Below are 17,183 nucleotides of genomic sequence, written 5' to 3' on the forward strand. Positions count from 1 at the left end.
TAAGAAAAGAGAACAAAGCTCTAGATTTAAATTTCAAAGTGAAGGTCTCACTAGTGGGAAGGAAAGCTGCTATTTGGAATTTCATTTTTTAAACTCATGCCAATTTTTGCCTGTGGGTTTGAATGCATAATTTATACAGCTTATCTGTTAGTATATATATATATATATATATATATATATATATATACATATATATATATATATATATATATGTGTGTGTGTGTGTGTGTGTATACATATATATATATGTGTGTATATATATATATATGTCTGCATGTGGAAATGGATTTATCATACAGTTTTGCCCATTGTACTTCAGGATCAGTTCCCCCACAAACCCTTCCATTGGTTTGGATAATAAAAGAAAGCAATTTCTCTCACACACACACATGCATGCACACATGCCTGCACTAATAGAAAAAAATCTACAGCTTGTCCATTTAAATTCACAAGAGAAAAGTTGGAACAGAGTTCTTTCTTTCTTTCAAATCTAGGTCTTCATGTTGCCCAAATCTCTCCAGAGTCATACAATTTATGTACCTCACAAAGTTGTAGTGAAGACCAAATGAAACAATATATGGCCAAAAAACATTTAAAGACTATATAAATGTTAGTTACTAATATCACCAACAAAAAGATTTTCTTTTTTTGTAATTCAAATATTTTTTTCAAAGCAATGCTCCTTTCCTCAACTTCTACAATGAACTATCTTCCCAAGTCACTTTCTTTTATTATTTTTGCTGAGGCAATTGGGGTTAAGTGGTTTGCCCAGGGTTACACAGCTAGGAAGTGTTAAATGTCTAAGGTCATATTTGAATTCAGGTCCTCCTGACTTCAGGGCTGGTGCTCTATCCACTGTACCACCTAGCTGCCCCCCAAGTCACTTTCAAAGATTTATTCGTACTTTTCAAAATTGGTGCTCCATGAAGTTGAAAACATATTCAAAGAGATTAAGTATTTGAGTACTCTCATAGGAAGGCTACTCGTCCAAATTTCGAAGTGGTCTCCAATTCCAATTATACAGGGAATGATGGGTATTATAATATCCGGCTACTTCTCAATTTATTAAGTATTTGGCTCATAAAGTATGTTCATGGAAAAACAGCTACTTTGTAAAAACTTTCTATGAAAGACCTAATGTCCTTTACTTGTATGAAGACAGATCATTCTGCTTGGATGTCATTATTTGTTTTAGTGAGAAATGGAAGTACCTTCAACACCGCAATCCATTTATTAAGCATTTATCTATATGTGGCATTAAACAAAGTGACAGTGCAAAAAATACGCCCTTTAGAAGTCCATGTTCTAAGAGTCTAAGCAATATTGCTAGCTACACATTGAAGAGAAGCATACAACTGAATAAACATTAAACTAGAATAGAAAGCATCAACTTTTAGGATTCTTCCTAAACACAGCTCCTTCTATTGTAAAGATTCTCATTCTCTCTCTCTCTCTCTCTCTCTCTCTCTCTCTCTCTCTCTCTCTCTCTCTCTCTCTCTCTCTCTCTCTCTGTATATATATATATTCTCTTAGTGCTCCTCTTAGTGCTCCACAGCATCCTCCTTCATGATTCTTGGAACAAATTGTTCTCATCCACCTGTTCTAGCAAGGAAAGTCTTCATGTACTCGGGATAGACATCTACCTACCTCACCAACAGGTTTGAAGCCTCAATTTGATTTAGTTTGCCTGCCATGATGGAGATGGTTCTACCAGGGTGTGGCTGCTGTGCATGCTATAGCTTCTTGGATCCACAGGTGAGAATTGAGTGAAAGGTGAATACCAATGGGGGATAAGCAACCCTGAAAAAAGCTCATCTCAGAATGCCTTCACATCAGAGGTGTCCTACTGGATCATCCCATATATTTAGATGGAGTACACAACAAATATGGAATTTTCATTGGCAATTACCAATTGTGAGACTTTGAATGCAAAAGAAGCACTATTAAGTACCAGCATCTTTATAATGTTCATAAAGGGGCACTAACTATATTGTATGCACTTGAAAGTCTACATGCTCCCAAGATAGACAACATGGAGCAACTGACAACAAGTTGGCCCAATAGCATGCGGACCTGGGTTAGATAAGCTATTTAACTTCTCAAGACCCTGAGCAAAGTTCAAAGATGCTGACTTGCATTGATACAGGACTGTCCCTCTCCTAATGAAATCACAGAGTCCAATGCCTGTCCCCTCAAAAGCGAACACTGCCTAAGAGTAAGCAACTAGATGACTCAGTGGATAGTGTGTTAAGCCTGGAATCAGAAAGACGAGTTCAAATCGGCCTCATACCCATTCACCACCTCATCTAAAATGAGTTGGAGAAGAAAATGCCAAACCAACCCCAGTATCTTTGGAAGAAAACCTCAAAAGGGATCACAAAGAGTTAGACATAACTGGACAAGAGTAAGCATTAGTAGTCTACAAAATAATGTAACATATAGGTCCTGTAATTTTATTGACTGGCTGAGCACTGACATCCACCAAATGTTAAAGAGGGAGAAAGGTGTTCACAGAAGATGTTCTCCATTTTTATGGAAGGGTATGCTTGCTTTTCTATATATAATAACATTACATATAACAATAACATACAGGTACACATATATACAAAATCAAAACTAGAAGGGTACCCAAAGACCATTTCATCCAAATAGCTCATTTTACAGAAATGAGAAAACTGGGGCCAGGTAGTATGACTATTAGATGGAGAGCTAGTCTGAGAGCCAAGAAGACTTAGGTTGAGTCGGACTCTGATATATATGGCAAGTCACCTAACCTCTTATTGCTTTTAGGCAGCATTCTAAAACATAAGTTACTGAAAAAGTGTCAACCCCTTGCAATAAAAGAGAAAATTTCTTCATCCAGCGGTTCTATATCCTGATTAAATCCAAGGCACGGTTCTTTTGTTTTTCCATCACAAAATCACAAAATTTGAGATTTGGAAAAAAATCTTTAGAGCCATTTAATCAAACCCAGACATAAAAGGAATCATCACTATAACATTCTTGATAGATGATTAGATTAGATTAGATTAGATAGATTGATGAACTCCAGGGATGGAGAACTGGCTACCCAGGTAGTCCATTCCTCATTTAGAACAGCTTGAATTGTTTTGGAGTTTTCTGCTCACATCAAGCCAAAATTTGACTCTTTGTAACTTCTTCCTGTAAATTCTGGTTCTGGCATTTGGATCAACTCTTTTTTTCTATTGGATCTGTTCTTTGTTTCTACATATCAGCTCTTCACATGTTTGAAGACAAGCATCCCCTCAAGTCTTGTCCTTCCAAACTAAACAATCCCAGTTCTTTCAATATATTCTCATAAGATTGGAACTCATCTTTTTATCATTTTGGCTGCTCTAGTACCTATCACAGGGTCTTGTACTTAGCTGTTTAAGAATTACTTGTATATTTTAACATGTTTAACATATATTGCATTACTTGCAATCTAGGGAGGGAGTGGAGAGAAGGAGGGGAAAATTTGGAACACAAAATTTTGTAAGGGTCAGTGTTGAAAAATTATTCATGCATATGTTTTGAAAATATAAAGCTTTAATAAAAAAGAATTACTTGTTGAATAAAGGAATACATTTTTATATCACTTTAAGGTTCTAAAGTACATTACATATTCCTCATTAAAAATAAAACCTGTGAAGCAAGTGTTATGGATATTATTAGTCCCATTTTACAGATGAGAAAATTGAGGCTCAGAAATGTTTAATGACTTGTCAATGGTTACCCAACTGGTAAGAGTAAGAAATAGGTTTTTCTAAGTAGGAGTTTAGCAATCTATCCACCACACCACACTGTCCCATCTTCCTTCCATGACCCTGGAGAGAGCACCTTTAGTAAATTTATATCTCCTATTATGCAGAAGATGGTAAAATGAAATTAACTCCAGAATTCTATATTGCAAGATTTTGATGTCTGCATGGTAGCTGCCTTGTCTGAAAAGTGCCTTCTAAGCTTTATTTTCTTCTAAGTCAAATATTGATTTAATAATATAATGATAATTTATTATTTATTGATTAAAGTAGCTACAAAAGTAATGTAAGTGTGCAAAGAAAGATATTGCTTTTTAGTGAGTAGAGTTAGCCAGCTTCACAGTCTCAAAGTTCCTAGTTCAAGTCTTGACCTGATTCTTACTAGCTGTGTAAATCTGGGCAAGTACTTTGACTTCTTTTTTTTCCCCCTTTTTTTATAGCTTTTTTATTGACAGAACATACGAATGGGTAATTTTTCAACATTGACCCTTGCAAACACTTCTGTTCCTGCTTTTCTCTTCCTTCCCTTCACCCCCTCCCCTGGATGGCAGGCAGTCTCATACATGTTAAACATGTTGAAGTATATCTTAAATACAATATATGTGAAGTACTTTGACTTCTAAAGATCCAAATAACTCTAAATTACAATGCAGGGAGCTTTACACATTGATGTTATTATTTCACAGATTCAGTTTTTTTTAATGAGTTTGTTATTTTAAGTTCTCAGTTCCTCTTTTTTTTTCTCAAGAAAATATTCTTCCTCTCTTAAAGCTATTAAAAAAAAATAATGCGACATCAGTGCGCATAATACATTTTGAAAATTCATATTCTGCTTGATAAATTGCAAACAAACAGCAATAACAAAAAATGAAAATACTGTGCTTTGATCCACATTCATCTCTACAGTTCTCTCTCTGGATGCAGATGGCACTTTCCAGAACAAGTCTATTGGAATTGCCTTGAATCAACTCATGGTTGAAAAGAACCAAGTTCATCACAGTTGATCATCATATAATCTTGTTGTTATTGTGTATAATGTTCTCTTGGTCCTCCTCATGTCATTTAGCATTTGTTCATGTCTTTCCAGACTTTTCTAAAATGAGCCTGCTCATCATTTTTTATAGAATAATAATATTCCTTTACATTCACCATATTTTATTCAGCCATTCCCCTGCTGATGGGAATCCACTCAATTTCCAGTTCTTTGCTACTACAAACATTTTTGTACATGTGGGTCCTTTTCCCTCTTTTAAAATCTCTGGGATACAGACCCAGTAGAGACACTGTTGCATCAAAGGATATGTACAGTAAAACTTGCTTATTTTTACTGAGCCAGAGTATAATAGGACCAAATGGAGTCCTGGTTTGATAATATTTCTAATATTACAAATTTATATGATTTGGGGCAAATAATTTCCCTCAGGGTGCTTTTCTTAAAAATTAGGGTGATTCACCTCGATTCCTCCTACTTGTGAAGTGGGGATCCCTTAAATAGGGATCTCAAACTTATTTTTATGAATTATTTTGATACATTTATCTCTCTATGATCTGTTTCCTTTGTGATTTAGGTATTTTATTCTATTTTTTCCTGATAAGGGATACATAGACTTCATCCAACTACAAAAGTGGTCTAGAACTCTGCTAAGAGGTATATAAAACACTCTATCAAGGCTTAAAGTAGAACTATATTAATGTAAGTTCTCAATATGCAGAATGATAATAAATGACAAGTGACACTTCTATAACACTTTACAGTTACAAGGTTCTTTTTTTATATACATGATGGCAACATAGATTTCAAGTTGGAAAAAATCAAGTGATCTGGTTCACCCACTTGGTTTTACAGAGGAGTAAACTGAGCCTTGAGAAGTTAAGCAATTTTCCTAAGGTTACATAGTTAAGTGTGAGTGTAAACATATTGAGGGTGAGGACTGTTACTTTTGTCTTTGTAATTCAAGTGCCTACCATATAGTAGTGCTTTAAAATGCTTGTTGATAAGTGAAAAAAAAATGTATCAGAGATGATATAAAGCTAGATCTTTTGGACTCCAAGTCTGGATCACTATTCCATTTGGCTGTTTGCTTGATAAAAAATTTTAACAAGAATTAATTTGACAGAAACCTGAATTATGGATTGGAACAGGAAGGTTCTGAAGATTAAGGAAGCCAAGGAAATTGCTAATGTCTTTCAGTGTAGGGCTAGCCTCTAGGTAAATGAGTAAGTAGATATTATATTCCCCATGGATTCCTAGAGCTGGATTCCTTTAGTGTATCTGTCTCATTTTAGTGCTAAGGAAACTAAGGCTAAAAATACCAAAATTCTTCTTGTCCTATAAAAGGCCCAGTTCAGATGTTACCTTCTCTCTGATGTAAAATCTTGCAGCATTCCATATCTTTCCTATGCACTTAGTATATGAGAATATACATTATTATTACACATCTTCTCTCTCCTCCTAGCTTCTGAATCCCATACCTACCTACCCCTCATACCCACAGTATCCAGCACTTAATAAATGTTTATCAAACTGAATCAACAGTTACATCACAAGCAAGACTAGAATTCAGATTTTTGGTATCTCATTTTAGAGTTCTTTCTTTTGAACTATATTATCTTCTTTGGATAAGGCAGAACAATTTGCATTATTTAATCTTTTTTTTTAATAGTGTCCTTCTGAAGGATTATCACTTCTTAGAAACAACTCCTAGCCATTCCCCAGCAGATAAATGGTCAAAGGATATGAACAATTTTCAGATGAAGAAATTGAAACTATTTGTAGTCAAATGAAAAGGTGCTCCAAATCACTATTGATCAAAAAAATGCAAATTCAAACTACTCTGAGATACCACTACACATCTGTCAGATTGGCTAAGATGACAGGAAAAGATAATGACGAATGTTGGAGGGAATGTGGGAAACCTGGGACACTGTTACATTGTGGGTGGAACTGTTTAACAGATCCAGCCATTCTCGAGAGCAATTTGGTACTCTATCCAAAGAGTTATCAAACTGTGCATACCCTTTGACTCAGCAGTGTTTCTATTGGGCTTATATCCCAAAGAGATCTTAAAGGAGGAAAAGGGCCCCATACATGCAAAAATGTTTGTAACAGCCTTTTTGTAGTGACAAGAAACTGGAAACTGAATGGATGCCCATCAATTGGAGGATGGCTGAGTAAATTGTAGCATATGAATGTTATAGAATATTATTGCTTTATAAGAAATGACCAACAGGAAGATTTCAGAAAAGCCTGGAGAGACTTACAGGAACTGATGCTGAGAGAAATGAGGAGAATCAGGAGATCATTATACACGGCAACAAGAAGACCATACAACGATCAATTTTGATGGACATGGCTCTCTTCAACAATGAGATGATTCAAACCAGTTCCACTTATTCAGTGATGAAGAGAGCCATCTACAACCTGAGAGAGAACCATGGAAATAGAGTGTGTACCACAACACAGAATTCTCATTCTCTTTGTTGTTTGCTTGCATTTTGTTTTCTTTCGCAGTTTTTTTCTTCCTTCTTGATCTGATATATCTTGTGCAGCAAGATAAATGCATAAATATGTATACATATGTTGGATTTAACATATCTCAACATATTTAATGTATTGGACTACCTACCATCTAAGGGAGGGGGTGGAGGAAAGGAGGGGAATAATTGGAACAGAAGGTTTTGCAAGGGTCAGTGTTGAAACATTACCTATGTATATGTTTTGTAAATAAAAAGCTTTAATAAAAAATAAAGAATTTCACAGTGGGGGAAAAAAGAAACAACTCCAATTTATGGGGACATTGAATCAAAGGCAGTTAAGAAACTGGCCTCTAAAGTCTGAAGAAATGTGTGAGGAAGAAATTAGTACTCTAGGAGGAGCCAAGTACTCTATCCTATAGGTCTGCAGTTCTTAAACTTCTGCTCTTTACAATCTTTTAAATTAAAAATGTTAAAAGTATTGAGGAGGCAAAGAGATTGTATTTTTTTGGGGGGTATGGGTTACATCTATTTCTATTTGCCACATTAGAACTCAAAATGGATCGATTTTAAAATAATTCACTTTAAAAATAACAATAACAAGCCCATTACATGTTAACAAAAATATCATTCTTATGAAAAATATATTCCAAAACAAAAAAAAATTAGTGAGGAGGATGGCATTATTTTACATATTTTTGTCCTCTCTTTTATGTCTGGCTTATAAATTGGATTCTCATATCTGCCTCTACATTCAATTTGTTTTAATATATTGTTTTGGTTGAAGGATATGAAGAAAATCTAGCCTCAGAGAGATATGTAATTTGAAAAGGGAAAAGTACTTTAGTAGACAAATAACATCTAAATATTATTATGATAATAGTTTTGACGTTGTGGACCCCATGAAAGAATCTTGATCAATCACACTTCAAGAACTATTGCCCTAATATTTAGCTCCTGTAGAGATGATAGCGTTATCAAGTGTGAGCAAGCTTCCCAAGACCAAAAAGTTATGTTGTATCAAACTCAAACTTGCTTCATCACAGCTTACCTTTGGCTTTTTAAAATCATCAGGATTATTAGTGCTTAAATCTTCTTTATTTTTCTTCTTTCCCCCCAGCTTAGTACATGTCTACAATGTGGTATCACAAAAATATTTGCATTTTAAATATTAAATTACCTAAAAGAAAAAAAATCCTAAAATTTACTTAATAACATTTTTTGTTAGTTTTTTTTTCATGTAAATAATCATTAACCCCTACCCAGATATTTGAACCAAATGGCAACCTGAGATCTGATTTGTCTTCAACCAAAAAAGCTAGATTTCCCATTCACCTGAATGTTCAAACAACCTCTTTAAGCGAAAGCAAATATCAGAGTGTGTTTAAATATTCTGCTGGCTATTCCAAAGTCAGTCTTATTCTGCACTATTTAGTAACAATCTTTTCTGAGACAGATCAGAAACCATCTACCTACAATGATGCTGAGATTAGTATATTTATCCTTATTAGAATTTCATGAAAACTGTTCATCTGATGATTTATAAACATACTTCTAGAGGAATTTTTACAGATGGAGATGGGAAGAGATTGTGGAAATTCCAGGGGCAAAAGGTTGGGTTTTTTTGTTTTGTTTTTTATTTAAGGGGAAAATTACCTTCAGTTCATTGGTAAAGAAACTAAGGCAGAGATGATTAAGTGACTTTAAAAAGAAGTTAATTGGTTGATAGTAGAGCTTGAAAAAGAAATGGTAAAATCTTTGATCCACAGGAGGATACCATACTCTCTTCAAAATGACCAAGGGGGTTATATTCAGTCTATATTATATGCAAGGGAAAAAATATAAAACAGGAAAATATAAATTAATATTATATGAACATGAAGATATTAACTAGGTAATCTTATTTAATAAGACAGATTTAACTGCTCGAGACAGCCATAAGTGCAGTTCCTTTTAAAAAACATTAGGTTGTCTACTCCCTATCTGATGTGTTCATGCTTAGTCTATTGTCCCCACAACATCATGTGCTTAAAGCATTTGCTTAATTCATGTGTACCTGTGTGTGGCCAGCAGTTCACTAGATTCTTTCCAGGTCTGACTTTCTTTCTCTTTCTTTCTACCTGCAATTTTATAACCACTACCATCCTCTCCCTCAAAAAGGAAAACCAAAAAAGAGTTGGTACTTTGCATGGCTAATCTGAATTATTTATCTAAAAAAAACTTCATCATATCTTTGGATAGAACCAAAGATGATTATGGCAATGCAACTGTGGGATCATGTTTAAAAGATAAAATCATTGCAACTTAAAACAAATTAACAAAAACATTGTGACTCTATAGATTGATATGAATTCAAAACTATCACCACCATCTTTCATAAATATGATTTTATGGTATTTTCAGATTATTCAGAGTTCTCAAAGAAGTTGTAGGATTCCAAGAATTTGTTTCAAAACATGTTGAAACAACATGCTATTACCATAAAGGTATTTGTCAGAAATATATACATATATATATGAATTCCTTAGCAAAAGGGGGAAAGGAAATAAGGTTAGGTGATAATCTCAAACAGGACAATTACATAATTAAAATATTATGGACATGCTACAGAGTAATGATAGAATATGAAAACAATATTCTAAAAGGTAAGAAGTGTCTAAATATTTTTCCTTCCTAATTTTGAAGCCCTAGAAGATTGTATTTTCCAAAGATACTTTTTTTTGTTTTGTTTATCTTTTTACAGGAAATATAAAAATCTTTTGATCTTGCACTGCTCAAATAGAGCTTAACAGGTCATAGTTAACAATAAAAAGGTAAAGAACCTACAGGTCACTTTCAAATGGGTGACAAGTAAGATTATATCAAAGACTGAAGCACAAACTTGAAAAAATTCAGATTTTTAAGAGACTAGGACAAATTTACATAGGACTTGTTTTTACATGAAATTCAGAGCAACATGTCAGGGCTCTATTTTAAAAAAGAAGGAAATGAAAACATCATGGAAAAAAGATGATATAACATTGTATTCTATCTGTTAGAAAACAACATCTTTTAGGTTAGTTAGAAAGGTAAAATTCACAAGATAAAAATAAAAAATTTAAAATTTCACAAAACTTAGGTGAAAGAAACTGATGACATAGAAATGTTTTTATTGGAATAGTAAGTGTTGGACTTTTGTAGAAAAAAAGAGTAATTGTACAAATAAATGATAGTGCTGAGCCATCTAAGTAATTTTTGAAAAATATTTTTGTTATTTCAAATAGTCAACACAACACTTTTTTATAATTTAATAACAGTAACAACAGCTAGCATTTCTACAGGGCTTTAAGGTTTACAAAACATCTCATACATTATTTTACAACAATTCTGTGAGGGACATGCTATAATTATCCTCAGTTTCAGGGAAGATTACCATTTGTATACTAACCAATTTTTAAAAATTCCATTTTAACATAATTTTTTACAAATATCTTATCTATAAATCTGTTTATCTTGCAGTTTTCTAAGGCAACCTAAAACAGCATATTTAAGGAAAATGGAATCCAGGAATTCTAATTCTCCAACATCACAATCAATAAAATGGTTTTATAACTCAGGATTTCTGTTTAGGACAGTCTCAAAGTACTGAAATTACATCAGTGTTCTTGAATACTATATTGTGTTCATTTGAAGAAGACTTCATCAAATGGAAACCAAGTTTACTTCATTGTGTATAAACTTCATACATATTTTGTTGTGATAACCTGTTACCTTTAGAAGATGTTATCCATAACCAAAAACATCCTGGTATTAACTAACTGTAGTTAAGTGAAAATAAGCCTCTGGGCACTTTTTTTTTTTTTTTAATGACTTGGATATAAATGAATCATAATCAAGGAATAACAACAACAAAAATGGATGGATAAGGTTAAATCAATATAAAAGGTAAGCAATATGAATGAAAGCAGACTATATAAAAACCATCTGAACTGTGTGTTAAAATATATATGACTTGTTTCACTGTGATTTATGTGAGCAAGACTTCTCATAACACTCAGTTGAGGAATTTCCAGCCAAGCTTTAAATGTTGACCAATTCAGTGACAACACAGAAAGGAATTCAGTGTAGACAGGATCCCCTTCAGAAAATCTTGAAACTGTTCACAGCTCTTTTGTTATATTTCAAATTGTTTGTTTACTGAAACTGTTCTAATTGCAAGTTAAGCCTGTGATCATTTCTTGACAATTGCTTCTAGTTTAAAATAGCTTCATTAACACTAACTATATCCTTCTGATGTTTTGGTTTAGTTTTTAAAAATACTAATAGGTATGTAATCACCAATGGCACTTGTTATTGTATGCTTTAGGCTCAAACTTTAATTTTATGGGACAATCACAATATATAATGTTTTATCCATTTATGATGGATGAAGATTACCCTTTTAAAACTTCAAGGTATGTCAATTGCTTCGAGACATCTCTAAAAAAAGGTAGTCTGTCCATAATTTTAATTAAGGTAAAAATCTTCTCTATACAAAATTTATTTCAAATGATCAGGCTTATTTGATGACATTTTAGCTTATTTTATACAGAATTAGTCCTTTATACCATTTAAAATATATTTATAAATTAGGATAATCAGTTTAGTGGAATTCAGAATGTGAAGCCATAAAGAATTTTTTTTACGCTTAATCACCATCACTTAAACAGCTACATAGGATGTAATCTTTTGTTAATGAAGAACAAAAATCACACTGTGCAATCAGTAGCCTGGAAAATTAAAGTTTAATTCAACAAAGCCAGATACTATTTACAATGAGAATATTTTCAAATGCAAATCAGAATTTTGGAGGATTAATTTTTTCCCACAAAACAAAAAAAAAATCTGACTTTATTCATTTGAACTTAAAGTGTTTCTGGAATTTTATAAATAAACGACATTTGTTTTGACACACTTACCTATTTCCAATAAGGCACTCATTAAAAATAATTCTTCTGTAAGGTAAATCACGAAGATTTTCCCCTCAAAAATCTCCTTTTCATCTCAATTAATTTTTGTTTTTCTCAGCAGGTCAGAGTTTTTTTTTTTTTTAAGGTTTCATATTTCTGTATTCCAAATAATGCATCTGAATTGCAACTTATCAGATCATAATCCAGTTTTTCTTTATCACATATATATGTACATATATGTTTATATATTTATTTATTTTTAAACTCAAGTTCAGTCCTTTAGCTTACCAGAAATGCCTTAGTGAGCCTCAGCAGCTGGTAATTACTTAATAATTGTGAACCATCCAGCCTCATCACCGAGATCGTTAACTATCAGAGTGCCTGACAGCTCCCAGAGGAAGCGAAGAAAACAAAAACAAATGTAGCTCATCCTGAAAATGAAAAGTGCTCGGACAGAAGAATATTTTCCTCTCTGCGAGCTGCTCGGGCAGGCAGGGCTGAGGGGATTGAGCACGGCTCTCCATCTGCCCTGATTGTAAGTTTCTGGTGCAGTGTTTACCCCCTTGGCCCCTCTGAAGGACTCTGGGTTGTTTGGGGTTCTCCCACCCCCTCCAGCCCACAACAGAGCCAGAATCCCGGCCAGCTCCAATTCCATTCGGCACGCCTGGATTAAACGCCCACTCGGGCTCGGAGTTCGGCGCGGTGCTCCAGCTCCCGGGCCAGGTCGCTGCCCTCGGGGAGTTTACCATCTAGGAGCTCCACCTCGGCCAGCCCACCCAGTGGTCCCCGAGAACCCAGGCTCCGCTTTCTCCCCCTTCTCCACCTCTCCACCCCCCCAGTGAAAGCCGGAAACTTTCATTTAGGAATTCCCCGCCCCCAGCTCGAGAGTGCGGGCTGCGGGAGGGGAGCCGAGCCGAGCAGGAGCTGGGGGCCCCCGAAGCGGCCCGTCTGGGGCTGCCTCTCCTCCGGAAGGCTTTCATTTGCACGTTTGCCTTGAGCTGCGCTCCGAGCCGGGACCCCAGACGGTGCCTCGCGTCCCCCCGCGACCCCCTCCCTTCGGCCGGGTGGGGCTCTGGGAGGGAGCCAGTCTCCTCCTTCCCCCGCCCCCGAGTGGGGCCCAGCCCCGGCCCCGGCCCCAGCCGCCGCTGCAGCCGCCGCTCCGCTGGTCTCGGCTCTCCGGGCCCCCCAACACCCCGGCCGCGCTGTCCCTTCTCCGGCCCCGGCTGCCGGGCTACCTGCTCCGCGCGGACTGCCCGACACGTGCGGAGGGACTGACTCCCTGGACGGCCGGGGAGGGGGGGAAGTCGGCCGGGCCCCTCCAGGTGAGGGAGCTCTGCGAGGTGGGGGGGGAGGGAGACAGCCTGGGGAAGTGGATTGGGGGGGCCTAGGAGGAGAGGGGGTTCTCGCAGCCCTGGCTCGGGTTAACCCCTTCCCCGCCGGAACCCCCGAGGGTCAGGGTGAAGGACGCGTTGGAATGCAGGCTGGGGGAGGGGAGGGGGTGGTCACTTGGCTGGCCGGCTGCCCTTGGCACTGGACTGAGCTGCCGACCCTTACTCGCGCGGCTTGGGGGCATCCGGACCCCGAACGCCCCCCAGCTGCCCGCGGGCATAAACACAAACACACTGCAGCTCCGGGCTTTTTCGGCCTCTTCTGAACTTTTCCAATTGGAACTTTAAATTGACATCACACTCTCGCCAGTTAGCATTTTTAAAACCCTTGCGCATCTCCTTCCCAGGACACCCTCGCTCCTCCATACTCTTTTCCTCCCCCACCCCCAGGTACTTCTTATCCCTCCCTTCCCGCCCCCCCCCCCCAGCGTCCTTGGTGACGCTTCTAGGGGAGCTGTTAACTCCCCTCCACGTGATAATTAAACAACAGGCCCCTTGATGTCCACTCCAACGGGCTTGCGAATGTCCTTGGACTTGTGTCCAAAACCCGTCGGCGCCCATGCTTTTAGGGTGACACAAGAATATACATTTGCATCCGTTCTTAAGGGATGCTTCCGTTTAAAAAAAAAAAAACCCAGTCACACTCTCCGCCCCCCCCACCCCCACCCTGGAACCCTAGCAAAAATACGTGGCCCCGAGCTAGTGCCCTGGGGAGCGACTAAGTTGGCCACGTGCATGGCACATATGCTCTGTATGCATCCATGCACACGCACGTCTCCGCCGACGTCTGTGCATTTGTGCGTCCCTAGCTGTGTGTCTTTTCCCCTGGCTGGGGCTCGCCTCTTGTCATTGCGCTAGTGGCGACCCTGACGGTATTTGGCAGGCTTGGGCTGAGGCACATGAAGGATTTCATTGACTGTGAAGAGAGAGAGCAGAGACAGAAAGCAGAAGGAGGCGGCTGCAGCCTTTGTAGTCGCAGAGGAATGCGGAAATGTTGAAGCACTATGTCAAACTTTTTTGAAATGGGGTCAAGTCACATTCAGCCAGCGTGGGAAAGCAAGGGAAAAAAAAGTAAGGGAGGGAGGGGGGGAAGCACCAGCTCTCCTGCTTGTCTCAGACTGAGCCTGGGCCGGCCGCAGAGAAGGGGGGCTGGGGAAGGGGGAGAGGCAGAGGGAAGGGAAACCCAGAAGAAAGAAAGAAAGGGAAAGGTGAGACAGAGAGAAATGAGGGAGAAAAAGACCCTGGGGCTAAGGAGAGGAGCAACCCAGCCCAGAGCCCCCTCCCCCAACCACCTACTGGGTGAAGGGGATGGTGTGCGAGGCCCTAAGGAGGCAGTTTGGGATTTTCGGGCATATTTTTTTCCTGCGGGGGTGGGACACCTCCAGGCTTTGCCTCTATTGACAGGACGGCTCCTGGCCCGACTGGGCTGGAGCCCTGCGGAAGGCGACGGTGTCTCAGGCTGGCGGAGCCGGGACTCGGCTGCGGCTACCTGTGTGGCCCTAGACCCACAGTGGGGAGGTCCCAGTGAATCTATTTAGCGTGTTTCCAGTGATTTCGCCCTCACCATTTAAGGAAAACTTTTGAGCGACATGTGTGAGTGTAGTGGGGGTGGGGGGGTTTACACAGTTCTGACTTCTGCTCTCCATGAAGTCTATTGTGGTCGCTACTTTCATTCATTATCGCTTGTTGCTTTGTAATTAATGACCAAAGGCGAGCGGACCTGGGGTTGAACCTCTCAGGTACTTCAGAATTATCCAATTCGGAGAGGTTGCTGGGGTGAAAAATGTAGGGCCAGGAACGCGGGGGAGGGGGTTTGGGGTGAAGCGGCAAGGTCAGAGTGACTGAATGGGGGTGGGGAGAGCGGGGTCTGCCCTTCTCCAGGCCCCCGCCCCCAAACTGCAGGCGGTCCCTGGGGCTGCCGCATTGTCTTCCAGACTGTAACGGGTGGAGATCTCTCCTGAGATCTAGCCACCCCACTCCCCCGGGGTTTTCTCGGAGTTGTTCCAGCCCCGATTCATGCATTTCCCTAAAGTCCGCAGTTACAGTAAATTGTCTGCTACCTGGTTGGCATCTGAGACCGGAGCTGGGTTTGCAGGGAAGAAGGCAGACCTGAGGTTCCCAGGCTGGTTCGTGCCCACAGGGCAGAGAGCTGTTTTGCCCCGCCCGGGGCAAAACTTAACTCCACCCCCTTCCTCGAATACCCCCGGGGCTCAGAATTTGCACACACCCCCCCCATACCTTCTGTAGTTTAAGGAAGAATGGATGGAGGGTGAGTGTGGGAGTTGAGGCTTGCTCTAGGGGAGGAACCTTTAGAAAAGAATTCCAGGGAAACACAGAATTAGGATCATCTCCCTCTGGGACGATAGTCTTGGAGGTAATATGGATATGCCCGCGATGCACCCTAGGGAGAAATTCTCCCTGCGGCGGTCGGCTTCCTTCCTTTTGTCAAATCCCCTCCGCCACCTCCTTGGTCTGAGTGCGGGCCGAGATGGGCCAGCTAGCGCTTCTTCTATGAGGGAGGTCCTCGCAGTCAAAGGAAGGAATGCTATTGCTCCCATCCTCCCTCTCCCCTCCCCCTCCTCAAAGAGGGGGCTTAATGGAGAGTCGGAGAGTCCCCTAAGTAAGGCCTGGGAGGGGGGAAAATAGGCGTTTCTCCTCTGAGCCTTACTCAGACTTTGTTGCACATCCCCCCCCCCATTTTGCCTCGCACAACTATACCCCCAAGGACTCCTTGCATATAAACCTCTCAGGGTGCAGTCCTGGGAGAAACAAAAAAGAAACTCCAGAAAACAAAACAGCACAGTACTTTCTACTTTCTAAGTGCTTAATAAATGCTGCTTGACTTGACTGACTTGCAAATCCCACTCCTTGGGGGGCAGTGCGAGGTTTTGGAAAAGCACCGAAATTCTATTTAGTGGCCCCATAGTCTTTTAGCCTTTTAAAGTCTTAATAGCTTAGAACCACAAAGACTTTTGGGACGCCCAGGATAATGAGGGTGAAGATTAGGAGACCAGTGTGCCCCTAGGCTCCCCTCTTCCTATCGGACCCCCCCCCCACCGACGCCCTCCGCCCGCCCCTGGCAGAAGCTGTGTCCAAGCCGATTCCCTCCTTCCCCGCGGGGGCCCCAGCCACTTCTCCGGGGAGCTTCTGGGTACAAATACAGGTCAGCCTCGTGCCGGGAGAGAAAGACGGGCTGTTTCCTTACCGTCCTGAGCGCAGCCCAGTGCCCAGGGAACCCCGGAGGATTCAAGGGCAAGGTGGGGGTTGGGGGCGGGAGGTTGGGGAGGATCCGGGAGAGCTGCCCCTCCGGGATGCTTGAAGGCACTTTTCTTCTCTCTTTTAGGTGAAATGGTTTGGGATTGAGGAGCGCTCCCCCGGGACCCCCGATCTCCCGGACGGCGGCGGCGGCGGCGGCGGCAGGATTGCGGGTGGGGAGCAAGCCCCGGTGCCCGGAGCAGAAGCGAGAGGCGTGGGGGCTGGGGGCGCACGCGCGGGGGTGAGGGTGAGGAGTGTGTGCAGCGGCAGCTACCCAGAGAGTGCGAGAGGGAGAGCGGAGGAGGAGGAGCAGCGGGAGGAGGAGGTGGCGGCCGCCGCGTCCGTCCGGCAGCTGCGGTAGCGGCGGCGGCAGAGGC

The 17,183-nt window shown here is 40.3% G+C and overlaps 1 protein-coding gene across 1 annotated transcript; it reads left to right on the forward strand.

Annotated features, from left to right (window-relative positions):
* Window positions 1-1,695: 1,695 nt before the first annotated feature.
* On the forward strand, window positions 1,696-17,167 carry LOC141543848 (uncharacterized). The gene is made up of 4 exons (XM_074269532.1): window positions 1,696-1,755; window positions 12,779-12,886; window positions 13,027-13,485; window positions 16,895-17,167. The coding sequence occupies exons 1-4, from the start codon at window positions 1,696-1,698 to the stop codon at window positions 17,165-17,167; spliced, it is 900 nt and encodes a 299-aa protein (XP_074125633.1).
* The last annotated feature ends 16 nt before the right edge of the window (window positions 17,168-17,183 follow it).

This window comes from Sminthopsis crassicaudata, chromosome 5 (genome assembly GCF_048593235.1).
Source record: "Sminthopsis crassicaudata isolate SCR6 chromosome 5, ASM4859323v1, whole genome shotgun sequence".
NCBI lineage: Eukaryota > Metazoa > Chordata > Mammalia > Dasyuromorphia > Dasyuridae > Sminthopsis > Sminthopsis crassicaudata.

What these genes read in the sequence shown, in the direction of transcription:
- LOC141543848 (XM_074269532.1), top strand. Translation starts at nt 1,696, where the DNA reads ATGGAGATGGTTCTACCAGGGTGTGGCTGCTGTGCATGCTATAGCTTC. An exon ending in ATAGCTTCTTGGATCCACAG is followed by an intron (nt 1,756 to 12,778) that starts GTGAGAATTGAG and finishes CACCCCCTCCAG; the next exon opens with CCCACAACAGAGCCAGAATC. An exon ending in TGCTCCAGCTCCCGGGCCAG is followed by an intron (nt 12,887 to 13,026) that starts GTCGCTGCCCTC and finishes ACTTTCATTTAG; the next exon opens with GAATTCCCCGCCCCCAGCTC.